The sequence below is a fragment of the Trachurus trachurus genome (assembly GCF_905171665.1).
Source record: "Trachurus trachurus genome assembly, chromosome: 3".
NCBI classification, from domain to species: domain Eukaryota; kingdom Metazoa; phylum Chordata; class Actinopteri; order Carangiformes; family Carangidae; genus Trachurus; species Trachurus trachurus.
In genome coordinates, this window is record NC_139893.1 from 5,743,824 (window position 1) to 5,763,634 (window position 19,811).

Below are 19,811 nucleotides of genomic sequence, written 5' to 3' on the forward strand. Positions count from 1 at the left end.
TGTGATGCTGGTTTAATGCAGTTTAGCAGCGCCTCGGCTCCATTTACACCAGCTGAAAGAAACTTTTCCAATTGCGTTAAAAAAAAAATGGCAGACTGAGACTGAGTGCAGTATTCAGTTTCAACCACACAGAGTTGGAAACATTTTGATGTTGTTTTTGTTGCAGGTACAGGGGAGAAAAAAAAAGGCAGTAATTCCATCTCCGGCTGAGAGAGTCAGACAGACACATCTAATGTTACCAGGACAGATGTTATTGTGCATATTGTGACAGCTTAAGTGCAACTTCTTTAGAAATTCATTCTAATTTCCAGAGTCTGACTGGTCTTGGTCCTCTGCTGAGCCAAAAATCCAGGGCAAGCAGAGCTTTTATTTATGAACAAGTGATGGTCAACACTTCTGTACTTTCCACTGAGGTGACAGGATTGGCAGATACAAGGGACGGAGAGATTGAGGGAGAGAGAGAGAGAGAGATGTCCACATTATTAGCAGCTTTAAAAAAAAAAGGAAAAATAGAAGGTATAACTGCCATGTCAGACTTTTCTGATACAGAAATGTCTGCATCGATTCAGCTGTGTGATTCCCTCGCAGCTTTGCCCTGATTCAAGCCGTTTGAATCGATGCAGCTGTATCGTAGACATTAAGCCCGGGTACATCGATCCCAGTTGGTGACTTGTGACACCCTCTGTGTGTGTATGTGTGTGTGTGTGTGTGTGTGTGTTTCTTTTTATTCAACAGGGCTTGTGGATTTTTAAGCATGACCATGTGCAAAGAAGGAAAATTTACCTCCACACCACAAACCCCCCCCCCACCGTCCTGCTGCACATCGGCTCCTTGTTTCTGTAGGTCAAAGAAAACATGAGCACTGAAGCTGTGAAGTCATTTATATTTGTGTGTGTGTGTGTGTGTGAGCCGAGCACTTTGTCTGCAGGACTCTGTGACTCTCTCTGATTGTCGATGCAGTCATGTATGGATATGTGCGCACACAGTTTCTCTTTCAAGCCTCTTTGTCATACTCAGAGCTTTAACAGTGTTGCAACCCTTTTGCCAGTGTTGCCTGCTCTCCTCCAGCCGTTTACAATATTAACCCGTTGCACCGTCCACACGGCTGCTGCTGCTGCTGCTGCTGCTGCAGACTCTTATGGACTAGTGTGTGGAGACGCAGGACATGTCAGAGGCGAGCGCCGATTGCTATGGGCCCCGTGGGAGCTCTCACAAGGAAACAAGATAGATGACACACTTACAGTGCAGCAGCACTCTCCCTCAGGCCAGATCTGTTAAGGATGCTTTTGTGCTAAACCATCAATACATGCACAGATATTACACACACACACACACACATATACACACACATACATTCCAGTGGCAGGATTATTGCTCACACTTGGAAGTTAACTAAAATAATCATTTATTGCCTGCACTTACACACCCACACACACTTACGCGCCTACGCACACACACAGAGGTCAATGTTACAGGTCCCACTCAGCTGGAAAAAAGTTATCCCGTGGGTGTTTACTAACAACACAACGGAGCTCCGCCGTTTAAATCCGTTTTCTTTTCGCACGCTGGTGTTCGTCCACGTTGATTACAATCTGATCTCATCAGCACCGCGGCGCTGTCCTTGGCCCTCTGATGTCCGGCGTCTCGGGGCGCGTGATGGACTACAGCGTTTCTTCGTCCAGATCTATACACTAGGAGGTGATTGGGTTAATGCGTTCCCCTGAGCCATGACGCCGCGCACCTCGCCTCCTGTTCCTCCGCATCATTTGTCTGCTGCATTGATTAGAGGTTCATTGAGTTGAACAAGGCCGACCGATCGACCGACCGACGATCCGGCCGGCCGTCACTTCTTGTGCGAGCGCGTAAGAGATGTGAAGGAGTGGTGCATTTGGCTGCACGCGCTGCATTTACATCCATGTGTAAATGTGTTATTATTATTATTACATGTTCTTCAAAGAGTTGTGTGGACCACTGATGCATGTATTTTTAATTGCCAGCCCAGTGTGAGAGTTGGAGGAAGAGAAGAGAGGAGAAGAGAAGAGAAGAGAAGAGAAGAGGCCCCTGGACAGAGGCTGGGCTAAACTCAGCCGTGCTGCCCTGTCACTTCATTTGTTTCCTCTCTGACGGCCTCTCTCCCTCTCTCCCTCCCTCCCTCGCTCTCTCCCCCTCTTCCTCTCGCCCTGTCTCTTTGTTTCTCTCTGTGTTTGTCTGAGTGGTGCTAGCTGACCTTCACTGGGACACGGCCATGATTCTAATTGCAGTGATATGTCAGTGAGCTCCAGTGGTTGCAGGAGAGCGTAACCCAAAGCACTGTGGTGGTGGTGGTGGTGGTGGTGCATGGGGGGGGGGGGGGGGGTGCCGCTGTCTTCTCGCTGATGAGTCAGAGCTGAGCTGCTGCAAAAGAAACGACAGCAACGCTCTCACACACACAAAACACTTTGCCAATACCGGATTTTCTCTGGAGCAACATGACACTAAGGCTACTACCTAACTTTGTGTGTGGGTGGATGTGTGTGTGTACTGTGTGTGTGTGTGTGTGTGTTACAGTAAGCCCTTCAACCATACAGTGGATGGCAGAGAAACACGTGGAGCCTGTGTGACTTGACCCATAAGTTTCTAATGGGCTGTTTTGAAGCGCGGGATGTGGACTCGCCGCCTGTCGCTGTCTTTTCTAATTAGTGAAGCCAGAAAATCCAAATTTCTCTCCACTTAGCTACGTAGTTCACTTGTGTTTCACTGGGCAAGAGCCACAATCACATCACATCTGTGTTTCACTTTGAGCCAGACACTTGAGTGTGATGTTGTCATGAAAATATAAGAAAAAAACGTGCACGTCTGTTGTTGATATTATGGACTGCGTTAGCCTGGTCTGTTGATTGCCTTTTTGTCTCTTCTACCTACGCAGGGTTAGCACGCAATGCAAAGATCTAGCAGTTTTCTATTAATGATGTTTATGTGTTCCTGTATTTTTATTTTATTTATTTATTTCATGTCACCGCCGCTCTGTGTTTCGCTTCCTTGGCTCGTTTCATTCCGTTATGAGTTGATTTGATCTAATTTCTTTTCCTGCCAAGTGGTGGGTGGCCGTGTGCAGACGCTCGCTGCCCACAGGCTGCTGCATGTGTGTGTGTGTGTCAAGTTTATTCATCAAAGATTTTTATCTGTAATCAAGTGGAAACATAAAATTAGCATATTATACATTTCAGGTCAGCACATTAAGTACGGAGCCTCTTTGTTTTCCCTGTGTCGGTAGATCTCATCAAGGCCTTTTATGTGAATCTAATTTTTTGATTCATTTGATATCGACCTCCATTATCACATGTAATACATACATTCGAAATCATTAATTGTGTATTATCTTGTTGCTGCTTTTCTTGGCCAGGCCTTGCTCGTAAAAGAGATTTTTTTATCTCAAGCAATTTGCCTGGTAAAATAAAGGTTAAATAAATAAATAAATTAAGATTAAATAGGGTGTGACATTGACATTATTTAAACTTGTAATACACAGTCGGCGTGTAAAAAAAAAGCTGCGTTCGTCCTGAGGCGATATCACCGACCACACCATGTTCAGACTTATCAATATTTAGATTCATAATCTCTTAATCTCTTTTTGCACGGGTGAAAAGAAACTAATGACGAGTGATTTTGTTAACGAGTGACAGAGCTGAGTCTGAGGCTGTTGTGTGTGTGTGTGTAAACTCTATTCTTCTGTGGTGTCCTTTCTAATTTTAAAACTCACAATATTCAGCTTTTTAAATGTGGTTTAGTTTAGTTTATCCAAGTTTAATCAGTCACTGACATTTACACTTTGTGCTCTTCAGTGAACACGCTGCAAAGTCTTTGCTTCACTCAAAGCAATTTGAGGAGAATGAATTCTATGAATTTGCTGAAATTTGGTTTGTGACATAATACATATCTACGGTAGATAAATCCATGCTCAACACTTAATTCTGTTATTTTTATTCTCTACCCAGGCAAAGCCTTGAGGGTCGCTGTGGGCATTATGAGAGTGAAACTCATCACACACAAACTCGATCTCGCTGCCCCTGTCCGTCCAGTTCTCACATTTTGATTAGACAATGTTGATTTTATTTATTTATTTATATTTTAATTATGAGCCTGGATCGTTTGATCTGACAGAGGCTACACTGCAATCTCAAATTTTGCTGCATTTTGTCAAATCTGATCTTTTTTGCTTTTTTTTTTGCTTTTTTTTGCTCACTTTTTGAAGGGAGAAAGAAACCAGTTTCATTTTGCAGAATCTTTTCTACCTGGTGGTCTGTGTGATCTCCTATGAAGAGATGAGGTTGAAGGACATCTGAGGAGGGGGAGGGGGAGGTGGAGGGGGAATGAGAGTTACAATTACCAATAACGGGAAAAATTGTGTTACACACAGACTGGGAGTGAAGTTGAGGTGGTGAATGAGATAAAGGAGGCAGGAAGAAGTGTGCAGTTGTTTGAAAAAGGGAGAGAGGGAGAGAGAGAGGACCTGTGTTGATGGAGACAGGCTGGTAACCAGATGGGTTTTGTCAGAGAGAGGAGGGAACAGACAGAGGGAAATGGTTAAGAGATGGAGGCTGATGTGGCTGTTTGTAATGCGATATGGCAGATGCGATTTTATTTTTAGGACACAAGGCCCCAGAACGATAGGTTTTATAGGGTTTTGAGTGGGTTGATCTTTTTAAATATTCAACTTCAATGAAATATGAAGCATGACTTCGGGCTGTTTGGAATTCATAAGTCTGTTTGGCAGGACTGGCTCTGCATATTGAGAGCTGTCAGAGTCGGCCTGAGTGTTAAACACCAGCCCTCAGCTGGCAGTGGGAACAATGGCAAGAAAGAAAGAAGAAACACCTTAAAGGAATTTAAGACCAGGCAAATAATAGAAGACTGCAGTCAGGAAGTTGAAATATTAAATCACCTTTTTTTTTTACTTCTAAGACAGTGGGGATTCTACTTTAGGTGTGAGAACTCACCTTTATGAATTAGTGTTGTCTTGTCTATAGAAGAAGTTAAACTATGATGTTTCTGTACAGGAGTAGGGCTGTCACAATCATGAAACTTTAGTTGATGATTATTTGACAAACAAATTATCGCAATTTGCAATTTAATTACCTTTTTCTGATCATTGTATGCCTATTATAGTATAAACCTGAACATAGTTAAATAATATAAGAGGAAGAGCCATTTATTGGCTTTGCAACTAAATCCATGATTCTAATGTTAATAGATGTTCAGAATATTGTTGTTGATGTTCAGAGTATTAGAAATTAAGCACCTTGAGATAATTATCCACTGTCATTCAACAATAACAAAGAAGAAGTGGGTGCAATGTGATGATGTCATTAAAAGAGGACGAGTCAAACCTCAAACAGTGGAAATAGTGATGGAAATTTGAGTGTGGGATCTCTGTTAGTTTCTTCCAGCTGTTTTAAACAGATGAATGGAAACGATTATTGCAAAATGATCACGATCAGGCGATTATGTGATAACTGTGACAGGCTTATATGAGTTTTGATAAAACACCTGCATTTTGGTCAGATATTGTTTTAATGATACCTCATGTTGGGTGAATAATTGATTTTTTTGCAGCTTAAGCAACAGAGGAACACAACATGTCGACCCGACATTAAAAAAAACATCTGGTTTTATTATTTAAATCAGCATCTGTGTGATGAAAGGAGACGTAAACAGGATTAAGAATCCACACAGCTTTTGACAAACATGACAATTGTTGATACGTTTTTCATTTTTGACCAAAAAGAGCCTCAAGTTGAAACTTTTAATATAAATTCAATCAGACAGAGCAGCTACGTCTCATAATTGAACAAAGGAGAAACACAACAGCTAACATAAAATATGTATTGTATTGATATTCTTATTCAAATGAAACCTTAATGTTTGTTTTTACTTTTTTTCCCAAAGTTTTATTTCCAATCTATTTTAATTACAGAGAAAAAAAAAAAGAAAAAAAAAAACGAGGATTGAAAATGTCTCACGGATACAGATGGATTATTCAGGCTGTCAGCTGTGTTATCTAAAGTGTGTGTGTTTGTGTGCACGCAACAAACACACATCAACCCAGTCGTTCTGCTCCTCTTCTATCATATTAACTTCTTATTCAACCAGTTCATTAATCCATGTAAGCGACTGATTGGGAGTTAACAGAGGAATGTATGATATCTGTCCGTTCGTCTCCTCTGCAAATACAACATGTGTGAGTCCACTTGGTGTTTTCTTTGTGTCTGGCGGCTCGTGGAAAGATCAATATTTTCTCCTCCCCCAGTGTGACAGATGTACACCACTGGAGAGAGCGGTGATAGAAAACCTTAGTTAGTGTGAAGACACTGAGGAGGAAAATACATATGCATCAGTTCCTCTGACTGTTGGGGATATTTACCAGCGGTAAAGCGCACAAACAAACCAACAACAACAGCAACAACAGGTAGCAGAGCCGGAGAACCAGCACATGTTTAATGCATGCCAGAGGCAGCAGGCTGCGCCGGCTCTACACCTGTATGAGGGAAGTAGCCAGAGCTTATTAAAGGAGTTTGTGTGTCTGTGTGTGTGTCTGTGTGTGTTTGCAGTGATGTGTGTCTGTCAGGTTGTCTGACTGTGTTTGTGTCTGATGTTTGCCTTTCTGTGTGTGTGTGTGACACAGAGAGAGAGAGAGACCCCACTGTCCCTGTATAAGGAAACATTGTCAGTCCATTACACTGCATGTTGCTATAATGAGGCTAAAGCAGGAGTAAGAGCCCGGGCCTCTGCAGCCATCTGCCAGGTGGATTTCAAACCTTGTTATACAGGCAGACACATTTGTTTCTACTGTAGAAGGATCACACCTTACCTGTCGATGCATGTTTTCCCTTATTTTGTTGCAGGTTGCGTATTTGTGTTATTGTCTGTGACTGTGCCCTGAGGTGCAATGCGTTTTCAAAGATATGAATTCATTTTAACACCCCTGTGTGTGTGTGTATGTGTGTGTGCAGGGTGTAAAAAAAAAACTTTTTCTTACTTCATGTCTGTGAGGTTGAACCTATAAGGAAAAAGTCAGTTTCATTAATTCACCTTTCAGATATTTGTTTCCCCTGCAGCAGCGTTCAGCCGGTGGGATTATATCTGCTTTATGTTTGATCAACACAGTAGCAATTACACTGTAATGATCATAACAGCTTGTCGCTCATCAGATACGTGTGTTTTTGCTCCATCAGCAACAGGCAAACCTTCAATTACGCCTCGCGTCTATACCGCCGCCTGTCCATCAGTCTACTGTTTGAAAGCGCTGCCACAATGAATTTGGCACAGTCATGACGACGCTGACGTGCGAAGCTGCGGGGGAAAAAAACGAAACGTCACATCTGATTCAGAGAGGTTAAACTCGTCGTCCGTTGTTTCTTTTAATTTTGATGATATTCTGAATGGAGCTTCCTGTGCAGTGGGGGCCGGTGGGCCGGCAGCAGCAGCACTGGTGGCAGGGAACTGGGCTCACTTCTGAGGCATTGTTAGACTCACCAAGGCGTGCTAACGCAATGTCATGCTTGGCTGCAGCTCACAGTGGCTGGGGTTCACACTGGAGGGGCAGAAGACTTGAGGGACATCCAGCTCAGCCCCTGTCATGTCCTCTACGTCGCCCTTTTTTGGTTTAAAGCAGCAAACCACCAACGACACCAAACACCCACCAAACTCCTCGCTCATTTTTTTTTTCCATGGAAACTTGATTTTAAAGGTATAATATGTAGGAATTACCCCCATCTAGCGGTGCAGTTGCATATCGGAGCGTATTCTTGATGTTGCATTCACCTGAAATTGGGCAGACGTCAGACAGACAACAGACGCTGCATGTAACAGGATAAACAAGCGTCTATGTAAACAAGTGGTCCGCCAGCACGAGACAAAACAATACAGGCGTGACAATATGTTGTCATGGTGATGTCGTATTGTTTACCTAACCCACGTTTTACCGTCTTTCTCTCGTGGAGTAAAATGACATCCGGTTGGTTTGCCGACGGTCGTCTGCCTGACTGCACCTGAATGCAACACCAGTGCCTCCGTCCTTCCTCACACTACACAGTGGTGACAGTTTTAACAGGCCGAGCCGACAGCTCCGCTGAGTTTCCATGGTTACCTACGGTCACGCTGCCACTAAACGTAAAAAATGGCGATGCAACATGGCCGCCTCGGTTCGGTGCGTCGCCCACTTATGTATTTGTAACGACTTGTAACAACTCATTCTAAGGTACGAGAAAGCTTTCATTTGTATGCAGGTGTGATTCCACTTGAGTGAAATACATATTTATGAAAGACATATTTGATTTGTGCTAATAAAAAGCCAAATAAGTTACATACTGGGGCTTTAAGATTGCTGCAGATGACACGTGTTGACGTGCATGTCCCGTTGTGCACCCCCTTGTGCACTGACCATGGCTGTTAGTGGTGGGAGAAAAAATCGATTCACATAAATATCGCAATATCTTTTTTGACGATTTTTAAATAAATTTTTCTTTTTCAAAAATCAATTTCTTTTTGAAATTTTTTTGAAATTTTTTTTTTTATATATATTGTGCAATGTGCCTTTGTTAGCCTTTTTTACATACAGAGAGTACAGGTTTTTAAAAGGGTTTAAGTTCACTTTATAATGGAGTATGTTAATTCTTTGTAGGTGACTCGTAGATGCTCTGGTGCAGCCTTCACTTAGTGTGCTCATAGATTTCCTCTAAGGGGGTCTTTATCATTATTATACTGGTTATGATTTCAACTCATCGTTTGTTTTACACTTGAAATCACAAGCTGCTTTTATCTCCCAAATATTAAACCAATTAAAGCCCCTCAAGTTGTGTGAGCTCGACTCAAGAAGCAGAAGCACATGAGCAAGGATGTTTTTCCTAAAATTAGCTGTGGGCCTTTACAAACCAACTGCACCAAAGTGGTGATTGAGAGGGGTCAGCACAGCTCTTTTTTTTTTTTCATTGATCATCATTATCACTTAATCAAAACACATGCTTCCTTCAGACTTCCTCTGTGGCTGTGTTTAATAATTATTCTCTTTATTAATGTAATATGTTGTTTAAACAGTAACAAATTCCAGCCCATGTCTCTCTCAATAACAAAATCTCAGCAGAATGTTGTTGTTGTTTTTTCTGGCTTGAAATATAAATAAATAAACACCTTCTGATATTCAATTTATTTCTGTTGATCCACTGATCGATGAATTGTTTCAGCTCTGTTTGCCCCCCCCCCCCAGCCCACCACAACCTCCCAACCAGCTGGTAGTTTACCCAAAACCAACAAAAAAGCAAAATGCCATTTGGTGCCCAGTAAAAAAAATTAAAAAAGTAAAAATCTAGACAAGACGACAACAACAGCAGAAAAAACCCACAGCCAGTGAAGTCACGAAGGCTTGCTGGCACACAGAGTCCTCGGCAGCTTCCAAATGTTTCTGCCTTTCCATTCTTCTGTGATCTATTCCTGTGTGTTTGAACAAAGATATTTGGGATTGTTAAATCTGGGAAAAGGAGAGACGGAAGAAGTGGGAGTCAAATCACTGCTCAACAAAGGAAAACACTTCGATATGCATTAGAGCAGGACGGGCCTCAGTTACCTATAACAGTGCTGGTTTGCGCGTTACCCACAGGGATTATTACAGAGCTGTTTGAACAGTCTATCCCCCACACCTCCTATTTTATCTTCTACTTCTACTTCTCTCTTTTCTCTGTTCTCGATTTTACTTGAGTCCAAATCACAATCATTGCCTCCAAATCATGCCACTGTCTTCTGGCTGTTTGTTCTGTCTATCTAGTCATCTTCTCCCTCATCATCCCGTTTCTTCCACTCTTGTCCTCCTTCCACTGCCTGCTGCTTCTCCTTATTTTTTAATCCTGTCTGCTGTTTTCTCTCTCTCTCTGCTGTGTGACAGAGGAGCTGTGCAGTCTCCTTCTGCACACACAGTTAACTGCAATGAGCAAGCAAGGGACAAAGCTTCAATGACTGGTGTGTTGCCAGGTAATGATCTTTAATTACAGCCAGCCTAATGCACACGGGCAAACTAACAAGCTGTCTGCTCGCTTTTACCTTTTAAGAGACTCGCGCGGTGACATTGGCGCGTCACGCATATTTATGACACCGTGCATTTTGCAGCTATAAATGCAGCAGCTCTCCTATGGGGACAAGCACAGGCACATTAAAGTGGAGTTGCAGAGCAGCACACGTACATAAAGAAACATCAACGTCTATAGTCTGAACTCAGTGGCATTGTAAAGCTGTCTATTAGAAGTGGAAAGGGGGGGAAGCATGGGACCCTTCAACCTCTACTCACTCCACCTCTTTCCCCCACCCTTTCCTTTTCAATCACTTGTGCTATTCTGAGGTAAATAAAATGCAGTTTGTCAGAGTATAGACAGTCAGCCACAGATAAATGCAGTCATTAAGCCCTTTCATCTGTTCACGTAGGAGTAGAAACCGCCACGCTGGAGAGTTTCCCCACTTTATTTCAAGGTGCTGCTGCTGCTGGACGGAGTCGGCTGCTTTATCAGAGGAAACGCTCAGCTGCCATTGTTCAACTCCAGCACCAGCCAAAGAGAAAAACCCAAGAACATTATGTCCGTTTTTATTCACAGAGCGAAGCAGCACAGTGAATGTAGCTTTACACCTCTAACAGGCTAATTGCTGGCTGACATACTGTCGCCTACTCTCCCACTATCCACTCTTAGTATTCACCCGACTCTGAAAAGCTTCATTTTACACTTTACATTTTATGGAAAGGGGAGGAATTATTAAGCAGTTAATCAATTAGTGGATTTACAGAAAATGAATTGGTAATTGATATATTTCTTTGAGTCGTTTTTCAAGCTAAAGAGGCCAAAGCATTTTCTCAGTCTTAATTGTCTGTTTGACTCCTGATTGGCTGAAATAAGACAGGGTGCAGACAGAAGACACAGGTTGATGTAAAGGGCATTTATCACAGTGTTTTGACAGATGATCAACAGAATGATTAGTCCAGATAATAACTGTCATATTAATTGATAATGACGATAGTTCACCAGCAGATTGAAAGATTTGACTTTTTAAGACGGTTGACCTTTGCACCAGCGGCTAAAAGCTTCTGTTGCTGAATATAAATAATTAAAATAAAGTTTTCTCACCTTTTAAACAGGATGGAAACTTCAGTTTCTCAGATTTTACAAATCTGGTTTTACATCATTGGAGGTTGAATACAGTTTTGATTTTGGCTCGGTGCTTAGAGCATTTCTCATTATGATAGCTTATTCAATAAATTAGTTTAATTATACTGTATATTACAGCTGACTGATTATTTTCATCAACATGCTCGATAAACACATTGCAAAAGGTTGCCTGAAATCCAAAGTTTTATTTCTAGGGGCCATGCCTTCACACTCAAACACTTTACCTGTAGCCGGAACAACAACGGCGGCGGACTTCCGTCAGGTCCCTCCGATACGGCATCTGAAACGCGTCCATGCTGCATCGATCGATTGTCATATTTGCTCTAACATAACTTTTTGTCTTTATTCGACTTATAATGTTTGGAGTTTGTTTACAGCGCATAAACTTTCCACTCCTCTTCTCTGGTTTTGGTGTATTTGTGTGGCAGTGTTACAGCGCCACCAGAAAGACACAGGAACTATATGGTTAATATGCACACCTGAGTATTCGTGTATATTTATCACAAGTCATATCGTCATCGCAATACTGAACAGTTTCATTGCACATTTTGCAGATATCATGCAGGCCTACTGTAGTGTGTATATTTATTTATATACATTCATTTATTTATGTTGTGAATATGCATTAAATGTTACCATTTCATGCATCGTACCAGAGTTAGCTAGGAGCTTAATCCACCAACTGAAGTTTAGTTTCTCCATATACATCATATACATCATGAGCTGATCCCTGTGCAGTTAAAGTGATGTTGCTCTTGTAGATGAGGAAAAAAAAAAAACAGGGCAAATAGTCGTCATTATACTGAACATGCAGCGAACTGTCGAACCATCTCGCCGCGCTGTGAGTCATGGCGGCTGCAGAAGTGCCTGTTTGATCTCGCTAACTTCAACTTGTTGTGTCAGTCACTCTGCAGAGAGAAAAAGTCACTTCACTGCCTGTATTTTTTGCGAGTCTGCGTGACTACTCTCTTCTTAAAGTGATCAAATACAGCAAACTTCATAAGAGTGGAGAGAGAGGAGGGAGGGAGGGAGGGAGGGAAGGGAGGGGGTGAGAGATGAGAGGAAAAGCTCATCTGCATCTGTATTTGAAGTGGCAAATGCAAATGGACCAAATGATCTGACAAGAGGAAAATGTGAATTCCTCTCTGCAGCTATTTGCAGGCTGGGAAGAGAAAGCATCGCTCTGTTTTCTCTCTATTGGACGAGGCCGTTTACATTCCTACAAAACGCTATCCGTCCTGTCAGACGTTTTAATACACCGCCATGACTCCATCTTGAAATTCCTGATATTCTCAACACAGTCAGAGCAGCGATTAGTCTGTTTTTGTTGGAGATGTTTCTTCTGCTGCTGCTGCAGAACAGAACCAGTGTCAGTATCTGGTTGAAAGGCTGCAGGCTGAGAGACGTTACAGTATGAAGACTAAGAGTTTAACAGCAGAAAGCTGAGAGCATCAAGACGCACAACAAGCTCAGTCTGCCACTTCTTTTATCATTGTTTTTCAACTTTCTTCTTCCTCGTCGTCACTCTGCCTCGCAGCAAGGCAGAGGACAGCCGCCGACTGAGGCCTGTGATCGACTGGGAGTTTAGCACAAATCGCATTGTGTTCATGTTTTAACAGACACTGGAAAATACCAGTCTCCTGGCTTTTCTCATGTGTTGACTGTTTTTTTTTTTTGTGCTCTAAATCTCTTAACTGCTCTTCATGTAGATGAGTTCATTGTCAGCCCGGTGCTGACAGGCGGCGGAGGTGTAGGAGTCGGAGAGGAAGCGACAAGCGAGCGCTGCTGCAGTCTAGACTTCACTTTGAGTCTCGCTGCCTCCCAACCCAACTTCTCTCAACTTAAAGAGAGCACACAAGTGGGAGGAGGGGGAGGGAAGAGGAGGAGGAGGAGGGAGAGAGGGGGGAGATAAGTAAAAGCTCATCTGCAACAGTCAAATATAAATGGAGCAAATGATCTAACATGAGGAAATGTGAACTCCTTTCTGCTGCTATTTGCAAACGCAGTGAAGGAATACTTCTCTGGCTGATGTGGGGCTGGGAGAACTGAATCTCAGTGAGATGTGGTGATTTTATATCTTTAACTACCTCACAGTCAATACAAATATACTGTTCATATCTAAAACTGATCCAATGCCAGAAAATGTGATGAAAAAGACCCATTAAAGACCCAACTTCTCCCGATCAAAGGAAATAACTGAAGCAATAAGCGTTTTTATATCAAGGACATGTTCTCATTCAGTGTTGTTGATAGAGATGATTAGATGGATGGTGATGACCATGCAGTCATGATGAACAAACACACTGTTGCCAAATTTCCGGGCTGACGGTCCAGTACTGTGTCCTCTCTGTCATTGATTATCACTGATCAGGAACTCGGCTGATTTCATGCATCAAAGTGTTTTTACAGTTTCCACTGCATGTGTGGGAAACGTAGTGTGGCGTCTCAGATGATCTGAGAGTCCGTGTTGGGGGCGGAGTTACAATCCTGACTCTCTGACCGGTATTATGGGTAAAGTTTTGGTAACACTTTACTTGAATAGGTATTCATAAGATTGACATAACACTGTCATAATCATGACATAACAGCTGTCATAAACATCAAGGAATACTTATGACAGCTGTCGTTAAGTGTCATTCGGTAAGTTATGACACTTTTAATGCAAAGTTGACATTGTTTGAGATGTTTTTGTTCTGACAACTTGACATAAAGACAATTTAAACTGCCATAGCAGACCAAACTTTAAAAAATTGTGTCAAGTTCTCATAACAAGGACATCTCAAATAATGTCAACTTTGCATCAAAAGTGACATAACTTACCGAATGACACTTAACGACAGCTGTCATAAGTATTCATTGATGTTTATGACAGCTGTTATGTCATGGTTATGACAGTTTTTACTATTCAAGTAAAGTGTTACCAAAGTTTTTTGAGATATAGCATCAGATTCAACTCATAAAGACCAACCTTGAAAGATTATAACTCATTTGAGAGCTCTACGTTTCCTTTTTTTTGCGTGTTTTTTTGTGGATTTGACTAGAAAGTGTTTCCCACACAACAGACATTTCTACATAGCCTGGATGAACCCAAACAAAGCTCCTAGCAATTTCATTTCCGATCCGTCTGGAGAAGGAGCCGTTGAGGCTGAATCCAAACCCCCAAAAGCTGGGGAACCAATCATGAACAGGTATTTTTTTTACATTGGAGGGCTTAGCTCGGTGTCTAGCAGCTTTTGTTTACGTGCAACATGGCGGCCACCGAAGAGCAGCTATGGTTTGTTTCGGCTGTCGCTCCGATTTTGAGACACTGTGATATTGATGCGTCAAAAAAAGTAGACAATAATTGGCATTTGCACTTACATACGTCTTCTGGACCGTTGCTCTGATTGGTTCAAAGTCTGTCCGGTTGGTTACGTGTTAGTGAAAACACCTTCACCAGACCATAGTCAACTTCAAATGAGATTGAGATGCAGTCTGATGTTTGCTAATAATCACTGTATCATGGACTTCAAAGGCGGTAGCAGTGTTATTAGTGTGTAAAGGTTCATGTCTTTATTTTGAGTACATTGGTTTAAGGAATCAGTGAACAGCTTCACTGTCCATCATTTGTCAAATTAGGTTCTAGGAGAAGTTTCTGTAATTTAGCTCCTATAAATCTCAAAGATTAATCCTGATCCTGATTCTGAGGAAGCTGATAGATTTCTTGATATAACTTTCTGTTCCTGGTACTTGAGATGAAATAGAAAATGTTGAATTAAGTCATTGAGGATCTTCAATAAAGAAGAAAAAAAAAAAGTTAAAGCTAAATTGAAATGTAAAATGTACTGATTTGAAGTGTCTGAGTAATTTCAAACTCAGAATGCGTCTCACACATCTGACTCTGTATCAGATCATCTGGGTGGGGTGGAGGGGGGTAAATACGGCCGTCGACCGTCTCAGCACGTGTTGGGGTAAAGACAACGGGCTTCATCCTCACATTCCTCGTCGTCTTCCACTCTTTGAATTGAAATTCCACTTGACTCGTTCTGCCATAAAAATCAATGTGAGCTGCTGGTTAAAGAAGCGCAGCCCGCGAGATGAGACGTGTTTTACATCTCTGCAACGTGTTTTACAGCGCAGATGAAGGCGTGTGTTGAGGAGCTAGCGAGGCTTCAAAGGACGGGGCAGCTAGGTGTCACAGGCGGGCAGAGCCGAGAAGAAACTGAACTTGCCAGCACTTTGATCATGTTCACCACTAAAGGCCAGAGCCCTGTTAGGAAGAAGAGAGACGCACTTTCGGATAAGAGGTCTGATTGAAGTGTGGGTTTTTTTATTTTTTATTTTTTTAATCTACTTTTGAAGTCTAAACACACAGCGATACAGCACTTTGTATTTCTGCAGCGTGTGTTTTACACAGAAGGGCAGAAAATAATTAAATGATAATTCATGCTAATACTTATTAAGATCAATTCAAAAGTGAATTTTTAAAATTTTTAGTCCAAACCGATGCGAGATGATGGGCGATAGCGCTCGTTTGTGTCTCGACTGAAATGCTGCGAGTCTGAAAAATTTTCAACACGAGTGTAAACAAGATATTAAAATGCAAATTGCTGATACCACAATTGATAATTTTTCTTTCCCACCAACATCGGCTCTGAATCTGAATCTGAGTGTGTGATTTTGTGTGAAGGAAGTGTGTCTTTGTGGGGGCAGTGTGGGGGTGAGGGGGGGGGCAGATGACAGGCTTTTAGAGGGAGGAGAGAGCAGCAGCACATGATAAGGGCGTGTGGAGCAGGAGGATCAACAGTGGGGGAATAATTGTCATCTCTTTTTTCTTTTTTTTTTCTACAACTGAGGCCGCAACAACGGGAAGGAGCCGAAAGTGGGAGATAATTAGAGGAGACTTGGCCGTAAATGTTCAGTCACAGCAGCAAAGAAACACTCTGCTCATTTTGTCCTTTTAAAATCCCAGTTGCTTCTTGTTTGCCATTCAAGTTGTAGTGTGTGTGCGTGTGTGTGTGTGTGTGTGTGTGTATGTGTGATCTCCAGCTTCCTTAATTTTGCAGTCGCTTCCTTCTCGTCTGCTCTCTTTCCTCCTTTTATCCTTATTTATTTGTCAGAGGTTGTGTTCAGGGACGTTCCTTGTCATTCGTCAGCGCAGCCCATAAAACACACTGTCATGACTGACTGGCCACGCTCCAAACTCATTACCGATTGGCTGACAGAGCGGGTCGCTCTGTTCTGCTCTGCTGTGTTTGACTCCTGTTTGCCAGACATTTCAGGCTCAGGAAACTTTAAATGCGCCGGTGTCTTTCCTCCTCGCGCCGTTCCTCTCAGCCTGACGCTCAAGGTCACATGAATATGGATTTACCCTCTCTCTCCCTCTTCCTTCCAGCGCACACATACTGATGATGAAGTCTAAGATCTACTCAGAGGGATTATAATTCAGAACGTAGGTCTGATCTGGGCCGTCGCTCTGTTCCACTCTCTGTCTGTCTGGGTGTGTGTGTGTTTTAAGTCGGAAACCAGAGGGGAGGGAGGGAGGGAGGCTGAGGAGGAGAGAGGAGAACGGCGTGGGGGAGTTGAGCGTAAGAGAAATAAGAAAGATGAAGAGGACTTGTGTGCGAGCAGAGAGCCGAGATGAAAAGCGGAGGAAGGAGAATGGATGATGATGGTGGAATCAGGGGAGGTGGAGCCGGGTGGGAGGGTGTCATGTAAGAGAAAAGGGAAAGAGACTGGGAGATTGGAAAAAGGGGGCGACGCACAATGTTATTGAGTTTCTGTTGCGGTTGATCAGCCATATCCATTTCATCATATCGAGCTGGCCGCATGCCACGTTCTGCTGCAGAAAATGTGTCCTCATCAGTGTGTGTGGATATACACACACACGCACACAAGTCTGCACTGCCACTGTGTGTGTGTGTGTGTGTGTGTGTGTGTGTGTGTGTGTGTGTGTGTGTGTGTGTGTGTGTGTGTGTGTGTGTGTGTGTGTGTGTGTGTGTGTGACTAACTGTGTGTAAACTCTGCTCTGTTTTGCATGTGCCCATCCTGACTACAGTGTTTCTCGTTCCTCTGCTTTACTAACTTTATGTTTTTAACCCATTTTATTTAATCTGCAGTTTTAAAGGGATAGTTCAACATTTTGGCAAATTGGCCCATTGCCATAATCCCTATAGTCATAGCAGTAGGTTTGTTAGCTTTAATTGTCGGTGCAAGCTATTTTTAGAACGGCGGAGCAGAGCCGTAAGCTGCTCAGAGCTATGGAGGCTAATGGGATTTCTTGGTTTCCCTCATCAGACTCATCAAATACACAATCCAACAACTCCAAAACGCTCTGGTGGACAAGTTGTGACCTGCACATTCACCACGCTATGAGATAATAACAGAACGTTACCTGACAGAGTTGTTTTAGAGGGAAATACTGCTTACCGAAAAACTGTCCCTGAAGGCAACGTGCATCAGCGGTTTTGCATGAATTTCCCTCTGAAACAACTCTGTCTGGTAACGTTCTGTTATTATCTCATAGCGTGGTGAATGTGCAGGTCAAAACTTGTCCACCAGAGCGTTTTGGAGTTGCTGCAGCGTAGCTCTGAGCAGCTCACGGCTCTGCTCCTCCGTTCTAAAAATAGCTTGCACCGACAATTAGAGGTAACGAACCTACTGCTATGACTATAGCGATTATGGCAAATGGCCAATTTGCCAAAATGTTGAACTATCCCTTTAACTAAAGAGCCACTAACTCCTCCCTCTCTCATCATCACACACATGTTCACTGTTTTTGTCTGTTTTCCACTCACAGAGAACAACAAAGCTCCTTTGCAAAGGTCTCAGTCCCCCCGGCAGAATATAACCGTGGGCTCGTTGGCGGTGAAAGCTCCTCCCACCAGGGAGCAACACAACCAGTCTGAGGGACATCAGGGACATCTGTCTGCAGCCAGGACCAAGGCTGCTGCTGCTGGGGGGGGCGACTCTGGTGGGTACAGGAGGTACAGGAACACCCCCGGTCACGTGGGCTACGGGCCGGACAGAGAGAGAGTGGTGCCGGTGGAGAGAGAGAGGGAGAGAGTGACAGAGAGGGAGAGAGAGAGGGAGGTGGAGGCCTCGGAGCCGCCGGCCGTCCAGACCTCGTCCTCCGGAGCCGCCGTCGGCAGCTGCAGCACCAACGGAGAGTCGGACGTGGAGGCTCTGCTGGCCCGACTCAGGGCCTTATGAGGCTCATCTCTGATATAACACACACACACGCAGCAGGTTTCAGCACAAACACACACACACACACACGTTGACATGATGAATGTGACCAAAAGATTTCAGCATCTTTGTAAACAATGTAGAACTATTAGGAGAAAGTTATTAAAAGACTTTTCAGGCAGAAACAGCACAATTAAATAATAAGTACGAACATCATCGAGGGGAAACAGGGATTTTTATTTTTAAAGGCTTCATAATATAAACGTGTTTAAAGCTGTTAATCATTTGAAGACCATGTTTTTAACACTCAGTGGTACTAAAATAAAACTCTGGCAGGTAGAGCCGGTTAGAACTGGTCACGTCTGGTCCAACCAGCGTCCTCTGAGGTTCATGCAACTGAGACTGATTTACAAAAGTTATAAATTAAAAAAAACAATTTTTTAAACAACAAAACAAAACCAAGAAATCAGCCAAATCGATTCAGCAGAGTCTCCATGAGATTCTGCAAAGTCACTGCCAAAAAACGTTTGGCTGTCACATTCCTGACGACGGGAACAACTTCAGTTTCTCTTTGAAAGTAAAAGATTGAATGTTGCTAAGCACTTTCTATGTAATCCAGCAATATAATGATTATTAAAATAAAAAGTGTCACATGTTCTTTTCACGTTGGCATTTTCCTGTAATTGCTTTCTTGCTTTTATTTTAAACCTTCATCTTATTCTAAATTCATATATGTTTTTATTTCTACATTAGCCATTTTTGTGTCCATGTTTAGTCACGTACCGTCTCATATCTGCATGTTTTTTTCTTTTGCTGTTATTTTCTTTTCTATGTTTCTCTAGTTTTTCCTCCTTTGAGTCTTTTTTCATTCCTCACGAGTCGATGATGCGTCTTTTATATTCAAAACATTCATCTAATTGATTGCGTAAACCATTATAAAAACTATAAACATACACAAAAAGATCAATATATATACACATATCTACGAGTCACAGGATATAACGGTATTTAGATGTCATGACGCATTACTGTTGATGCAGTTTATTTTATTTTTTCATCTTCATTCCAGCTGAAGTTACTCATGTCTTAAATGTATCTGTTGTATCTTTATTCATATCGCTCCCTTTTATAGACACATTTACAATAAAATAAAGCAAAAAGTGCTCAAGTGTTGTTTTTTTTCCATCGATGACTCCATTGACTACGTGTCAGTGTTTTTGTTTCTTTAACGTGTTGTGAGCAGAGACCAGCGACGTCCTGGCTTCTGGTTCTTCCGGGTCTTCTTAAATCTGATCAAAGTTCAGAGCAGAGGGACATGAAATCTTCAGAAAACCTGACAATTTTTAGAAATATATATATTTATATTTATATATAGTATATATCTTTGTTGCGTTCACAAACACACAAACACAAACTGAAGGCTCGGTGCCACTTAGCAGCGCTCAAAGAACCAAAACACGACAC

At 42.5% G+C, this 19,811-nt stretch overlaps 1 protein-coding gene across 1 annotated transcript in view; it reads left to right on the top strand.

Moving 5' to 3' along the window:
• Positions 1-18,371, top strand: part of LOC311002791 (protein diaphanous homolog 3-like) — a gene marked incomplete at both ends in the record, with an annotated part of 172,175 nt that extends 153,804 nt beyond the window's left edge. The window contains 1 exon segment of the mRNA XM_083994299.1: positions 17,959-18,371. Coding sequence (XP_083850425.1) covers positions 17,959-18,371 — 413 coding nt within the window.
• Positions 18,372-19,811: the final 1,440 nt, after the last annotated feature.